The sequence below is a fragment of the Martes martes genome (genome assembly GCF_963455335.1).
Source record: "Martes martes genome assembly, chromosome: 15".
Taxonomy (NCBI): Eukaryota; Metazoa; Chordata; class Mammalia; order Carnivora; family Mustelidae; genus Martes; species Martes martes.
Window position 1 is genome coordinate 27881295 of NC_137903.1, and position 16568 is coordinate 27897862.

A 16568-nucleotide genomic window follows, 5' to 3' on the forward strand; every position below is an offset into this window, starting at 1 on the left:
CACAGAACTGACAAGATGTTGTGAGCTCCCAGAAAATGTCAAGAGTGGATCGGAGTGAGATGGGGTCACTTCCTGTTCCCCGGCCAGATGTGGGGAGTGTGATTCCAGAGGACTTTCAGAAGAAGTGCTCTAGGTTTTCCCCTTCCCTATGGTTTTAGGCTGCTGGGAAGTTCTTCCCAGAGTCTAGCCATCATGTCTCCACCTCCATCCTCCAAGAGATCATCTGATACAGCTCATTGCCTCTAGGTGGGTCCACAACCAAACCAATCCAAACCTCGAATTTCTACCCTACTGGTGGAACTGATGATGCAAAAAAAGGGTTTTAAGGCTTGAGGACTTTGCATAGCAAGTCCTTAGCACCTAGGAGATGAGGGCAGGGGTGAACAGACGTGGATGGGTGGGAATGATTGAGGCCCATTTTCACTGAGGTTGGGAGAGGGGCAGGGTGCCCCCAGAAGCTCCCAGACAAAAGAACAGTGATTCTCAAATTGTAACTGCGCACCAACAGCCTGGAAGGGAAAAGGGTGGGTCTTGTTAAAATGCAGATTCGGAATCCCCGGAGCTTGAGAGAGGGCAATGCTGACCCGCTCCCACTGCCCTGCAACACAAGGACTGCTGGCCTGCAAGCCACGCTTGGAGGACCAAGGGTCAGAACGCTGGCTCCCCAATCTGGTTCTTCCTCAGAGACCACCTGGCAGGGCTCTTCCTCACATCTGGGGTCCTGAGCCTCAGCCTTCAAGATTCCTAGTCAGGTGGTCTGAGAAATGGCCTGGGCATCTGCACTTTGTAAACTTCCCTAAGTGCCGTGAGGCAGACGACCATGGGGACCAGACCTAGGGGGTCCCTCCCAGCTCTGGACCTCATCTGCATAGTCTACATGGTGGTTAAGGGCACGCAGGGGCTTGGAATTCAGATGAATCATTTTTATCAATTCTGCGATCAACTCCCCAAACCTTAATTTTCTCTTCTATGAAATGGAAATCATAGTACCTCCTACAGAGATTTTTGTCACAAGGAACTAAGGTGCTATTTGCGAAGCATCAGCCTAGGGTCGGTGCCATAGTGAGCATTCAGCAAACGTTAACCACCGGGATTCTTAGCACACCCCTACTGGGCTTCGCCTGGTTTTCAACATTTTGGTCAACTCCCATTTTGCTCTTGTACACTAATTTTATATCATGTTCACCTGCACTGACTTTCCTCCCATAATGTATGGGAGGGGCGGAGTGAAGATGGGTGTCTGGGTGTGTGGGATACCCCCACACCAACCATAAGCTGCTGAAAGACAGGCCCTTGTATTATGACTCATCTCGGTAACTTTTCTGCCGAGCATTCCAGGCACTGAGCAAAGCGTGAACAAACAGGGCCATGGATTGAAGGAAGGATGGAAGGATGGATGGATGGACAGACACCACTGGCTGGATCTCCTCTTTCCTCCGGACACACCCAGAACCCAGACCAGGGCTCTGCCCTGATGTCAGCTGCTCAGAGAGGGCATTGATACAGGGGGAAGGAAACTTGTCTCTGTCGGGGAGGGGAGGGGGTCACCCAGTTCTTGGTTCTACCTGGGGCCCACGTGCACCTACACTACATCTGAGTCATCAGCTCCCACATCCCAATCTGGGGCGCTCCTGCCTCTCTCAGATCTCTCAGGCCTAAGCCTGGAAGAGCTCCAGGGGACTCAGGGGGCAGGAGGGTGGAGAGACCCACAAATCTGGACTGAGGTGTTCCTCATGGGGCTGAGACACCACGCTGCTCCTGGGTGGCCCTGCTTGGGCTGACTCTATCTCAGACCAGCGTTTACAGCTGAAAAAACCCCCACAGGATCCCAGGGCCCAGCCCACCACGGACACTCTCCTAGAATCTCCAGGAGCCAAATTACCCACGTCCAGAGCTTCATCTTATGCAGGGGGCTGCCCGCGTGCCCGCCCACCCACCCTCCCACCTCAGAGCAGCCTCTGCCCCAGACAAATGTAGTAATCAACTCCCGGAACCTTGGGGAGATCCAAATATGGTAGCATATAATCACGGAGCCCAAAATAGCCGTGACAGGGAGGCCATCTGCCACCTCGGGCGTCCCTGGGGACCCCTCAGCTGGGCCCCACAGCATGGCTGGACCTCAGGGCCCTTTCTGGCAGGCAGGCAAGTTTGGGTGGCACTGACAAGAGCTTAGGAGAGGAGGGCAGGGGTGAATGGACATGGACGGCTGGGAATGACAAGATTCCCTGGGTCACCTGAAGGGCTCAGGGGCACCCTGGGGGCTCCTCCATGGCAGAGTGGGCATCTTCAGGATGGGACGTGGATCAGAACTGCACGGCCCTCAGGGCCTTCTTCCCCTCTGGCCTGCCTGCCTTGGGCCCTACTTTGCCAGGTGCCCGCACAGCTGGCTCCCAGGCTACGGCTCTCTGTAAGCCTCCTGTTCTCATTCTGACACGCCCGACTCTCAGCTCTCCACCCCATGCGCTCTCCCGGGGGCTGCAGGCTCACTCGCCCTTCTCCGCTATCCACCTTACTCCTTGGGGCCTGTTGGAGAGGGCCCCCCTATAGATAAGACCATGGCCCACTTCCCAGAACCCGTGAAGGAGACCTTATTTGGCACAAAGGTCTTTGTGGCTGGCATAAAGTCAAGGTTCTCGAGGTGAGATCATCTGGATTATCTGGGCGGGCCCTGAATCCAACAAGGGTCCTGACCGGAGGCCACAGAGAGACGCAGAGACAAGGCCACGTGCGATGGAAGGCGAAGTTTGGATGATGCAGCCACAGGGAACGCCGGCCACCAAGGGAAGCTGTAGGAGGCCCTGTCGACACCTTGATTTCCAACTTCTGGGCTCCAGAATTATGACAGAATGAATCGCTGTTGTTTTAAGCTGCCCAATGTGCTGTGGCAGCCCCAGGAAACAAATAGATCTCTTGTCTCCCGCCTGATTCTTCATCTTCAGCGTGCATGGAATCCCCTGGAGGGCTTCTTAAAGCACAGACTGCTGGTCTCTTTGGTCCACAGCTTCTGATTCAGTAGGTCCGAGGTGGGGCCTGAGAACTTGCATTTCTGACAGATTTCCAGGTAATGCCGATGCTGCTGGCCCAGGGACCATGCTTTGAGAACCACTATTCTGTAAGTCCTATTCATGACTGTCTTGACCCATTCTCTCCCCCAAAGGAACCTTCCTTGTCCCCCACCCAGTAATGTTCTCCTCCTGGCCACAGTGCTCAGGAGAGCTGAGGATTCCTTCCTTGAGGGACTTCCCCAATTTCATGCATCATCGGCTCTTTCTCTTGAAATCACCCAGGCCTCCCACTGGGGTTTCTCAAAGATTTGCTTCAGGGAGGCTGCAGGTGGTGAGGTAAGTCGCGGTTGGGCTCTTCTGCCCTCACCACAAGAAGATCCTACTTACTTCCCCTCCTGGCTCCACCTCTAACTCACTGGGGAATCTTGAGCAGAGGACCTCCCCTCTGTACCTTCCCTCTCAGGTGGGTCTATAAAATGGGCTATGAATGTTGGTGCAATTCCTTGAAAGGGTAAAATAGAAAAACTGTTCCAAGGGCGCTTAGGTGGCTCAGTCGGTTAGGCATCCAACTCTTGATTTCGGCTCAGGTCGTGATCTCATGGTCATGGGATCAAGCCCCTCATTGGGCTCCATGGTTAGCAGGGAATCTGCTTGAGATTCTCTCTCTCTTCTTCTGCCTCTGTCCCTCCCCATTGCTTTTGCTCTTTCTCTCTCTACAATAAATAAATCTTAAAAAAAAAAAAGCTGTTTCTCATGAAAAGTTTCTAGAGAGATCTTAATGTTCTTCACAAGTAGATGGTTATTAGGGACGACCAACCTAAGGCCCTCTCTCTTTGGGGGTTATGATCAAAGCCAGTAGTCTTTAGGGATCAATGCTCATGCCACAGTGTCAGCAGCCCTAGCTCTCCAGGCAACCAACACTCTCTCCTTGTTATGGACTGAAGTGTGATGGGTTTAGGAGGTGAGGGCTTGGGAGGTGATTAGGATTAGGTGAGGTCACAAGTATGGAGCCCAAGTGAATGGGATTAGTGCCCTTGTAAGAGTCAGGACAGAGCCTGCTTCCTATCTCTGTTCTTCCAGACAAGAAGGTGCAACCAGAAGCCAGCAGTCTGCCACTCAGGAAAGGACCCTCGTCCTTCTACTCAACCAAGTTGGCCAGCTGATCTCAGACTTCCAGCCTCCAAAACTGTTAGAGAGAAATTTCTGCTGGTTACGCGCCACACAGTCTATGGTGCTTGGTGAGAGCAGCCCAGACTGGCTCCATTCAAGCCTGGGACAGCCGGAGTAAGGACAGAGACAGCCCAATCCGGGCTCCTCCAGCATCCCCAGCAGAGTGCACCCCCCAAAGCCAGCCCTGGGAGCAGGTGCTCTGGAAACGCCTTGGTCTCCAGAGCCCCAGTGATGACCCAGTCCTCAGGGCTTGTCATCGGCTCACTCAGCAGCCTCAGAATGCCGATAAGAGGCAGCCCAGCACCACGGCTTTATGCATGGACTCTGGGCCAGGCTGCCTGAGTTTTGGACCATGGCCCTGCTATATACTCCCTGTAATAACTTCCATCAAGTCACATCCTGCCTGTGCCTCAGTGGTGTGCTCATCTGTAGAATGGGGTGATGAGACTATAAGTAGTAAGTGTCCTAGAGGAGAACTATAAGGAGTAAGAGAGGTAAGAAGGACGAACCCCTCACACATGGAAAGGGCCATCTAAGGGCTGGTTATTATTGGTCTGGCAGTGGTCATCCATCCAGGGAGACAACTGTCCCTTGGAGAAGGGGTCAGATGTACAGGATGAGGGAGACTTGCTCAGAAGCCCCTTGCTTTCACTTTTTCTGATCCTCGTCCTCATGGAACTGGCCTCTGGCACTGGCCAGAATGGTTTTGCCATTTTCTCCTGGAAAAGTTTGAGTCTTACCTCCTCATCCCCCCTCCCAGATTCCCAGGAGACTGAAACGGTTCAAGGAGGGTGCTCTCTACTGCACAGAGACAGAAACTGAGACCCAGAGAGAGCAAACACACAGCAATCATAAGTGACAGAGAACAGGGCCAGTAACCCCATTAGGATGTTCCTTGTATCTGGAGCATGACATCATTTCTCTTGGGACACCTTCTGTCAATCATCTCATTTGACCTTCCCACTTTAGAGATAGGGAAACTTGGGCTCAGAAAGGGGAGATTGCCCATGGTCTCACTGCTAGTCAGTGACAGAGCCAGGGCTTAAATCCAGGTCTCTGGATCCTAAAGTATTGTGTCTTAAAAGAAGTGCTAAGAGATAGAGGCATGGTACTTTGGAGGCACCTGGGTGGCTCAGTCAGTTAAGCATCTGACTCTTGACTCTGACTCAGGTCATGATCTCTGGGTGATGAGCTCGAGCCCCCAATGGGCTCCACACTGACCATGGAGTCTGCTTAAGATTCTCTCTCCCCTACTGTCTCTGTCCCTCCCCCTTGCCCTCTCCCCCTGTGTGTACACATATGCCCACACACTTTCTCTTTATCTCCAAAAGAAAAAAGAAAAGGGAAAGAAAGAAAGAAAGAACATAGTACTTTGGAATTAGAGCTAAAATAGAATGCCAGCTCAGTTACATCCTAGCTGTGGGATCTTGGTCAAGTTGTTTAACTTCTCTGGCCTTTAGTTGCCCCTTCTATAAAATGGTCTTCTATCCCAAAATGGGATTTCAGGATTAAACGAGATATGAATGTGCTTAGCATTTTGAAGTATGATAAGTGGGAGCCACTACTCCCTTTCCACATCACCCCGAGCCCAGTTGCCTTCCATGCACACAGGTACCCCCCCCACACACACACCCTCATCCTGGACTCCTCCAACTCTTCCCCCTCAGCTGCAGGCAGCCAATGTGTTTTAGATTGGCTGGCTTGCGCTAAGAGAGTTGTGGTGGTTCTAACTTGGGTTTCAGTTTGGAGTCTGGCACCACTGTTGATTAATTTCCCCAGCTCGGCACAATGCTGGCCAGTTTCATGTGGCTATCCTTTGCAATTATGCATTTCTCCCCGCAGGGTGTCCAGGATTGGGCTGTTTTCCTGTTTTCTCCCCTTTATTCCTGCCCCTGTGCTTTTCTGATTCTTCTCCAGGGACCAGCCTGCCTGCACTTCCCGCGCCCCACCCCAGCCCCATCCTGAGGTCTTTCTGGGCTGTTTTTCTGCTTTTCCATGCACTCTCCCCCTGGCCCTGCCTCACCCCCACCCAGTTTCTATTTTCCCCCAGGCTCCACTGGCTTCCCGTGGTTTCTCTTGGCCTTGGCTCAAGCCTGGTGTGACACATCTGGCATTGCCATCCTCTCCCTCCCACATCGGTTGGGGAAGAAGCAAGTGTATCCAGGGAGAGGGTACTGTGGAGCTGGGTGCTACCCACCCAGGTGCCAAGCCAAACAGCCTGTGTACCATGCCCAACTGCTCACTTAGGGCCCGATTCCCTAAATGTGACCCTACTCCTGACTAATCCAAACCCACTTTCTGCTCCCCAGTGTCTAGTTCTAGCTGGTAGAGGTGAACCACAGGTCTGAACCTTCACCGAGGTTCCAAGAATGTCCACAAGAGTTTGTGAAGGGACCCTGCCTTTTGGAGGCAAGGAATGGCCTATCCCAGGGACCTGAACCCCTGGGTGGGTCTGGCTTGGTCCGGGGAGGTGGTACCACTCCCAGGAGAGACATGAGCAGAGATGCGTCTCCTATATGCAGCCTCCCTCATCCATGGACTTTCTACAGAAAGGAGGAGATTTCTATCAGTTGGTATTTGACAGGAAGGAGGGAGGGCCACCCAGTGATGGCCACCAAAAGTGACTGCCCTTGCAGCCACGATGGAAAGGGCACAGCAACAACACTGGAGTACAGCCCTGTCTTCCCCACTCACAAGCTCTAACCTTGGAATAGTCCCTGAACTTATCTGAGCCTCTATTTCCTCATCTGCCAACAGAGGAGGCAACTATGAAGGAGTTTTGGCAAGAATGAAGTCAGATCATGCACATTAAACATCTCTGGTAGCACTGGCACACAGAGGGGATCCCCAAATTGTCGTCTGCACCCACCCTCTCCTTTCAGCCTAGCAACCTGGGCTGGTTTTATTGTCTCTATCTGAGATGGAGGAACCTGAGTTAGTAGAACAGAGCCTCATACAGAGATCCCCAGCTGCCCAAAGCTCAGGATATAACACCTGCCAAACAGAACATTCGAGTTAGGTTATGCACCCCGCCTCTTCTCCCCAGCACAGACACACACACACACACACACACACACACACACACACACACACACTGATGTCCTGCAGGTGGGGCGACCCCCTTTCCAGTTTGTCTACGATGCTTGGTCACCCTACCCACAGGTACCTCACATTCAGTAGGTCTCCCTGTGCCCCTCCCAGAGCGCTCATCCCCTGCGGGTCACTACTCACATTCTTACTGTGCTCTCACCATGTGCCAGGCTCTCTGTGACCAGCCTGTCTGTCCGTCCACCCAGATGTGGAAGCCAGAGACATGCCCATCGACTTGACTCCTCCTCCCCTTCAATTCCCACCTCCAGTCCATACCACGGCTACTGGTAATAACTGTAGTAGTAGCAACAAAAGGTACTGTTTTTTCATGTATTTTAACTCATTTCATTTTATCCTATAGAAGTACATAGACACCACCTCCATTTTACCCCTAAACAAATGAAAGCCAAGAGGTTAACTAATCTGCTCAAGGTCCTACAGGTAGTAAGTGAAGGAGCCGACCCAGGACATCTATCCAGAGTCCTGATGACACAGCATCTTGATATTTCTTTTTTTTTTTAATTTTTTTTTAAAGATTTTATTTATTTATTTGTCAGAGAGAGTGAGCACAGGTAGACAGAGTGGCAGGCAGAGGCAGAGGGAGAAGCAGGCTCCCTGCTGAGCAAGGAGCCCGATGCGGGACTCAATCCCAGGACGCTGGGATCATGACCTGAGCCGAAGGCAGCCGCTTAACCAACTGAGCCACCCAGGCGTCCCAGCATCTTGATATTTCTATGCCTGCCTTTCTTTGGTTGCCATTAGGCTCCCTGGGTTCACTAGTCCCTTCTGGCTCCACGCCTCCAGACTGTCCTCTGTAACTAACTGCCAAAGTAATCTTTCAGTGATGCAAACTCGATCACACTGCTGTCCTGCTACAAATTCTCCTGTGGCTCATGAGTCTTCAAATTCTTAGCAAGGTCCATGCCTACTCATTAGGCATTACCTCTTGCTAATTCCAGATCGCTCTCCAGCACTGTCCTTCCCACCAGTCCCCCAACACACGCACAGTTCAGCCAAACTCACTTCCTTGTAAAGTCTTCAGAATTTACTGGGTTCCTCATCTTTGTGCCTTTGCATGGGCTATTTCCTCTGCCTGGAATGTCCTGCCCTGATTCTTCGCCCAGCTGACACTTACTGATCCTTCAAGATGCAAGTCAGGTTTTGTCTCCCCAGCAAAGCCTCAAAGATGTGTGTAAAACGAATAGATCAATGACTAGTTAAGTGAATAATGTCACAATAGTGTCACCACACATCACAGCTGTGCAGAGTCTTCTTTCTACAAATCCCTCTCCTGTTTACTATATATTGGGTCTTCCTGATAACCCTGTGAGATAGGCAGAGAAGATAATTACCCCCAACTTGGAGGTGGAAAAACTGAGGCACAGAGAGGGTAAGTGACACAGTAGCCAGGATCAGAGCCAGGACCTGAAGCCAAGTTTTCTGCTTCACAGGCCAGTGCTCTCCTCACCGGACTGCAAAAGGCAAAACCTATTCATCTGCCTTAAGACTGTGGAAGTGGGGTCTGGCCTCTGTGCCCTGCCCTGACCCACCCAGACAACAGGGAGTAATAGGGCTGCAGAGGGAAGTCAATTACCTAGGTGCCCCAGCCACAGGGGCTGCCCATCTCTCAGAAAGTACAGAAGAAACAGCCTGAGAGCCCCAAAGCCTCATGCTTGGTCTGAAAGACAAGATCTTTGGAACCCCTAAACAGGCAAAAGATGTGATTCACAACTAAAACAAACAAAACTTAACCTTAAAATAAGTGTGAAGTCCAGCAAAATTCTATTTTTTTCCCTTATGAATACCTCTTTGATCCTTTGGATGAAATGTCAAATTCTGCACACAGACACCCCTCCATTTTTGGCTGCCCCTGCTTTGCTGGTGCCCTAAGCAAATGTTTAGTCTGTGCTCGGGGGTGGAGATCAAGCATAGGATTTGCTGGCCTTTGATCTTCTGATGTTGGCCTCTAGGGAAATGCTGGGTTGCCTGCCCCATTCAGTGGTGACCTGGATGGAGGGAGAAAAAGTGTCCGGGACCAGAGGCCCAGCACTTGTTGGGATGAAGGGTGAGCAGGTGAGAGAGTGCTTGGAGTCAGGGGTTGGCCAATCAGACAGCTGGGGGCGCTGGGGTGCTGACACAGAAGGAAGAGGGTAGGAGATGACCAGGGCAGAGGTAGGAGACGCAAGTCCAGACCATGGGTGGGTGTGGCACAGACAGCTGGCCAGGGCCGCCACGGCTGGACCCCTCTATTTATGGTGCAGTGGGGCCTGAATACAGGTTACAGGAAGGAAAGCCACCTTTCCACCTCCTTCACCCTTCTGCCTGAGGAGAATCGGGACAGTTTAGAACCAGACACATCTGACTGGGCAGGGACCACGGAAGAACCCACAGGCGGAGGATGCCAGAGGCCTTCGTCCTAACACAGTGTGTGTTACCTGCGCCTCGGTTTCCCCCATGGTTAAATGTTATGGCCTGTCTCTCAACTTTGATTTCTCCCAAAACATCTGTTTACTCTTCCATCAAATGCAGATGTACTTGGAAATTCAAAAGCGGGCCTGTACTAGGCACCTGCTAGGACCCAGGCCCCGAGATGGGCTCTGCGTGAATAAAATGAATAAAACGCAGCTCCTGGCCCAGAGGATCCCAGCTGGCGGGCTTACATCACTAGATAGCACCTGTTTCTGCTTCCTCCTTTGGACTCAGTCTTGCCTCCATGATGCCCCTACTGGGCGAGAAAGGAACTGCAGGGCTCCTTGAAGAGATGGCTCTGTCCTGGGTGGCCAGTGAGTCCCTGAATACAGTCCCACCCACAAGCAGAGGAGATGAGTGTCTGAGCCTGCCCCCCCACCGCAAGCCCTGGGGGCTAGAGCAGGCTAGGTGGGGGAGATAGCTCCTTCGTGACACTTCTTTGGGGTGGCAGTCTCCAACCTCTGCCCCAGGCTCCATGGCAGAATGCCAGACACCCCAGGACCGCTGCCCCGGTGGCCCCACCTAGGGAGGTCCCATTCCCACAGTCCTCTGGTCGGGGCTTAGGGCCTTCCTTCCCAAATACACACACAAGTGTACACATACACACACTGACGATAACAAAAACCCCCGAAAAAACCAAAGCCTGGAGCGGCATGCTGTCTGGAACACGGAGTGAGAAAGGGGGGCCCGCAGAAAGGAGGGGAAGCCGAGGCAGGGGGCCCAGGGCTGTGAGTCAGGCCCCAGGAAGCTGGCTCCCCAGCCCAGCCCTCCAGTGACTCACAGAGACTGCAGGCTCGGCAGCTCCCACAGCGCCTCTGCGGGGATTCCTCCCAGCTGGTTGTTCTGCAGCATCCTGTAAGGGGAGGGAAGGGCTTGGAGGACCCACACAGCGTGTGCAGCTGGGGGGTCCTCCCTCGACCCCCTGAGCCACACCAGACCCCTCCCTCTCGCCCCAGCTTCCGAGCCCCAGAGTCCCAGTCCAGCGCCCTGCCCTATTAGGGGGGTTCAGAGGCTGCCGAGGGATTGTGAGCTGTGCGTGGGGCCAGAGCGGGGCCCAGGAGGGCTTCTGGGATGAGGCAGGGCTGAAGAGGACCATGGAGAAGCAGAGGGGGAAGCAAGATGAGCTGGAAGTCAGAACACCTGCAATTCTGTCACAGTTTGGTCAGGAAGGACGCGGAGAAATGCAGGTTTTTCTCCCCAGGCTTGTGTCCCCGTCTGTGCAACCGAAAGGCTGGAGGTGTCTTTGGGGAAGGGGAGGATGTGGATGAGGGCAAGACCGCCCCCCCCTTGGGTGGCAGGACCCCAGGCAAATATGTTGTTGTGGAAGCCATGTCTAAAGAGACAATGTGAGGCACCCCAGATCAGCATGCAAGCACTATTCCGATGGCCGCATCTCATGGTCCCGTGGAAGAAACATGCCAACCAGCGGACCTAATCCACTCGGTAGGCTGCTCTTCTGGAACTGGCCCGGCCACAGGACCCCAGCACCACCCCGCAGATAGGAGTCCTGGAGCTCTTCTGGGCACCTGGGAAACCTGATGTGCAGAGCAGAAGGTCAGAGAGCACACAGAGGGGAGACATGGAGGCCTGGGCTGTCCCTCGGGTGGCTCTGCTGGCCCCAAGCATCACAGCTGGCCTCAGACATGTTTGAACAAGGTACTCCAAGGCACATGGACTCTAAGACGTAGGGCCCTGAGCAAGGATCCCTGATCAAGAGAAGAAAGGATAGGAAAGCCCCTGCATGGCACTGCCATCCAAACGTTCTTTACCTGGACGTCTGGAGAGCTGGGCCCCAGCAATGGAAAGGAGGAGGGCACATGGGGTGTGGGCACTCTGGAGTCCAGAGAATAGCTAGAGAGTCAGGAAGGAAGCTGCCCAGTGCCCCCCACAGAGCGAGTGGGCCCTCCCCCTGGCTCCCCCTGCCTGCCTGCACCGCACTGCACCCCATCCAGCAGCCCCCGGGCCACACACGGCCCCAGAGAAGAGGGGTGCATCCGGACGGGCCAGGTGCCTCAGGAACCAGGAGCAGAGGAGCACTCAGGGAGTCCCACTGTGTGCCGGGTACAGCATCCGTCCTCTCCTTAAGGCAGCCTGTCAATCTTTCAGAGGGGAAAGCTCAGTGAGATGGGCATCTCACTCGGGATCGCGCAGGGAAGGCTGCCGTGCTTCGGGAAGAATAGCTCCTTTCCTAATCTTTAAGTTGAAAACAGTAGCAGCAGACATGCCTGGTCATAGAGCTTTACACATATTAACTCAAACTTATCCCAGAGGGTTTGGTCCCAGAGTCCAAACACCTAACCATCACATACCTGGCCTCCATCAGCATGGCAGGGGACAGTGAGGGCCCCAAAATGCGGAGCGGGACGATAATGCACCGAGTAGTTACCCACACCTCCTACGTGACTGTCCTGGTCAGAGCCACCCCCGTTACTTCTCCTAAAACCCCTTTATAGATACATAAGAATCCCAAACAGGAACCAAACCACAGCGCCACAAGAACAAAAGAACGCTGGCCTCACTGTGGGCCTGGAGACTGAGAGGAGCGCCTGATGCCGGCCAACTGAGGAAGGAGGAAGGAGGGCCAGACGCTGAGGACTGCAGAGAACTGGGGCTTTGGGTTTGGGGTCCTTCTTGCCCCTGTCCCTGAGGCTGACTGAGCGCAGCATGAAGTGAAGGGTCAGGCTACAGGAAGAGGCAGTGCCCAGGGTCCCCTCCTGCTCATACTTTGTGCTCCTACGGGACCACACTCCCTGGGCCCCCCCGAGCCAGGCTCCACACAGCCCAGGATGGGGCTTTTCCAACTACAGTTTTGCTGCAAAGGTAGAAATTAGGGGCATGTGGGTGGTTCACCTGGTTAGGTGTCTGACTCTTGATTTCAGCTCAGGTCGTGATCTCAGGGTTGTGAGAGCGAATCCCGAGTTGCGCTCTGCACTGGGCCCCTTCTCTCTCTCCCTCTGCCACTCCCCACTTAAAAAATTAATTAATTAATTAAAAATCAACTTTTAAAAAAAAAGGTAGAATTTAAACCTGAGCCTCCCAGACTTCCTCAAAGTGTAGCGGTCATTCGGCAGGCTCTGAAGTCAGGCAGCCCTGGATTTGGCTCCTGAGCTCTGCCTCTGTCCAGCTGTGTGAGGGCTGCAAGCTCCTACTTAAACTCTGTGGGCCTCAGTTTCCTCATCTGTAAACTGGGGATGATGATAATGACCTTGTGCACTGATTAAACGGCGGAGGAGGCACTCAGCCCGCCAGCTGATGTATTCTGATGTAATCTTATCGCATGCTGGACGACTTGAGTAGGTTACTCCCCCTCTCTGGGCCTCAATATTCTCATCTTTCAAAGGAAGAGGCTGCCAGATGACGCAAAATCCCTTGCTCAGTTACAACATCCAGGGACCCAAGACATTTCCTGCTTCCCGCCCTGCTTAGTACCTCTATCCTTCTAGACATGTCAACCTCTTGCATCTCAAGAGTGGGAACTTCACTTGGGGACCTCAGGGGGCTGCCTTGATTCTTGCCCAGAGACCTCACAATGCTTGGAGCAAGGAGACAGAGAAATGATGGTTGGGCAAACAGGAAGGGCCACAGGCTGCTCAGGTCACCTCACAGGCCCCCACCCCTCCAGGGGCCCCTGAGGCTGCATCCAGTGACTGTGCAGGCAGAAGCCCCCCTCCCCTGAGCATCGCAATGCATCTCCACCCCATCACCTGCTCAGGTCCCCTTACTCTTTCCTCTGTCAAATCCCCGCTCTAGACAGATCTTTAAGGTCTTCGAATTGTACCACTCTCCCAACAAAGATGCCGTAGCACCTGTGCAGGGCACAAGCATCCTTCCAGTGCCAGGGAAGTCAGTGCCTCCCCAGAAAACTCATCCCATGCCAGGCAGTCCGATCTGTTTGTCAAGAAAGGCCTTGCTTTCATGGAATCAAAACCCACTAATCTGAAGGACAGCAGGGCGGTTGGCTTTGGGCCTGGCGCTTCCCACCCCCGCCCTTGCTGTTCTGGGCCTCCTTTCCCAACCATCACTCCTTTACTGAAACACAATTGGGTCATCAAAGCTGGAAGTACCTTTAGAAGGGAAGAGTCCCTTTGTTTTCCCAATGAGGAGATGGGGGCTCAGGAAGGGGAAGTGACCTGCCCTCAATTACAAAGCAAACTAATGGCAGAATCAGGACTAAGACCCAATTCTGTCTCCCAGGCCACGGCTTTGGTGACCACATTTCCCTGCTCCTCTCGCTGGCCCTGGTTCTGCCTGGTGAGCCAGAGTCTGTCCAGTGCACTGGGTCTCAACCCCGGCTACACGTTAGAACCACCTGGGAAGATTTTTTTTTAAATCCCAATGTGCAGACCACACGGCAGCCCAGTTAATCCCCTGGGCCAAATCTCTGGGCAGGGGATTTTAAGCAAACTCCCAGGTACTCTCATGCGCAGCCCCTAGGCTAGGGGAAGCCTTACCACCTAACCCCTAGGCTAGGGGACGTCTCCCCTGGTTACCCGTGAAGCTCTGCTGGGGAGTCTCTCTCTGGAGAGGCATTTGGGGGCAGGAACCATGAGCACTAATAGCTAGAAGGTTCCAGAGAGGCGATCCACCTGTGGCTGACAAAGGTCCTTCCTTTGGTTCTGTGGAGAGGCCTTGGGGGTCACTGGGGTGGGTGCGTTAGATGGAGCCTGGAGGCTGCCCACCCCTCATCCACTGTGACCAGAGAAATCCTCCCTCATCTGTTTAAGTTTTTGCAGTTAAAAATGTTGAAAATGTATTCCAATGTCCCCATTTTAAAGGTAAGAAAACAGAGGAAGGGGGCGCCTGGGTGGCTCAGTGGTTAAAGCCTCTGCCTTCGGCTCAGGTCATGAGCTCAGGGTCCTGGGATCGAGCCCCGCATCGGGCTCTCTGCTCAGCAGGGAGCCTGCTTCCCCCTCTCTCTGCCTGCCTCTCTGCCTGCTTGTGATCTCTGTCTGTCAAATATATAAATAAAATCTTTTAAAAAAGAAAGAAAGAAAGGAAGGAAGGAAGGAAGGAAGGAAGGAAGAAAGAAAGAAAGAAAGAAAGAAAGAAAGAAAGAAAGAAAGAAAATGGAGGAAGTCTGAGTGTCCTCCTTGTTCTGGGATCTGCTGCACCCGGGACCCACTTCCTGACATCCAGTCATTTGACAGGACCAGGGCAGTAGGCTCCACCTCCTGGAGAAGAACAGCTCAGAGGATCTCCCTGGGCTCCTACAGCTTCTAGCATCCTTCTCCCATGAGCTGGGCGGGAAGGCCCCACTCTAAAACAGTTCACAAGTCTCTCCTCCCTAGGTCAGTCCAAGTCACTTCATCAACACCAGTGGAAGCCCAACTCTGGGCCACACATGGCTGCTGTCCTGCCACGGGGAGAGGAAACACAGTCCATGTCAGTCGAAGACTGTTCAGTCCAGTGTGAAGAGGGCAACACTAGAGGACAGCCGAGGGAGATTTCCTCAGGGATGGGGCCGGAGAGGGACTTACGCTGCCCACCCCTTGGTGGCCTCAGGGCAGGGCTTCGGATGGGATCAGCCACAGCTCCCGATGCAGCCGGCTGCCCTTTGTGAGACTCAGGCTTCACCAAGGCAGCACGAGCTAGGAACCCCAAACCACGGTCTCCCAGAGATTTGGGGCTCAAACCAGGCATAGGTAGTCTGGGGAAAATCTCTTGCCCAGCCTCCTGGGGGCATGAACGGGAAGCAAGTCTTTGACCCGTCAACCCCCATTTCCCAGATCTAGGTCTGGGGAGAAACAACCAGAAACTCCTGAGGCCCCTCAGGAGTCTTTCCAGATGAGCCAGACCCGCCTGGTATAGGTAAGGTGGCGGCCTTGGCAGGAAAGCCACCAAGGCTCAAACCTCACGCAGCTGAGGAGAGGGGGGCAGCTCTGGAGAGGGAAGAGGTGGCTGGGGCACACACACTCTCTCTATCCCTCTCCTCTCTTTCCCTCCCTCTCTGTCCTGCTCCCCCACCTCATTCTCTCTCTTTCTCTCTCTCTCTCTCCCTCTGTCTGCCCCTTCTTCCTCCTCTGTGTGAGGCAGGAGCCATTTAGGGCAGGACAGCTCCCCCTCAGGCTGTGGGTCAGGATGCAGGAGCTCCAGCCTCTGCCGTCCCCTCACCCTGACAGGGCACACACGGCAGGCGCCCTCCAAGGGCCAGGCTCTTTCCCACACAGCAGCAGCCCCAAGAACTGTGCTTCCCTTCGGACAGCTCCGACGGGGGCGATGGGCAGGGACAGGGCAGTGAACCCAGGACCTCAACTTCTCGACTCTAGAGGACAGACATTCCCACCTACAGTCTGGAGAAAAGGCCTGAGACTGGAAATCCCCTGCAGGGCTGGCTCTCCCCACAGGAGCCTGGCCAGAGCCTGTGGGCTCCAAGACTTGGAAAAGCAGCAGAGGAAGGAGAGGATCCAAGAGTAACACCTCCAGGGCAGGCGTGGGGCAGGCGTGGGGCTGCGGTGGGAAGGACGGAGGGAGGGGTCTGCCACCGGCACTTAGAAGATCAGAGAGGGAATCCCCCCCCCTTCTTTGTCCTTTGCTTCCGAGAGGAAAGAGGCAAGTGTCCTATAGGGACAGTCAGGCCTCTGAGAAAGGAATTCACGTAAGAGCCTCAGACCCTGAGAAGACAGGGGAGTAGCTAAAGGAACAGTATCCTGGTACAAAAAGAGGTTTATTATGCTGATAGTGGGCTTTATGGCTCTGTTTTTGTTGTTGCTGTTGTTTTCGTAAGTCACCAAGGCTCTTTCATTTTATTCATTTTTTTAAAGGTTTTATTTATTTATTTGACAGACAGAGATCACAGGTAGGCAGAGAGGCAGGCAGAGAGAGAGAGGAGGAAGC

General features: G+C 53.6%; 1 protein-coding gene across 2 annotated transcripts in view; it reads right to left on the reverse strand.

Annotated features, from left to right (window-relative positions):
- LGR6 (leucine rich repeat containing G protein-coupled receptor 6) overlaps positions 1–16568 on the reverse strand; it is a gene marked incomplete at both ends in the record, with an annotated part of 116406 nt that overhangs the window by 67476 nt on the left and 32362 nt on the right. For both annotated transcript variants that reach the window (XM_080823981.1, XM_080823982.1), the window contains one exon: positions 10516–10587. In XM_080823981.1, coding sequence (XP_080680107.1) covers positions 10516–10587 — 72 coding nt within the window. The remainder of the gene's footprint in view (positions 1–10515; positions 10588–16568) is intronic.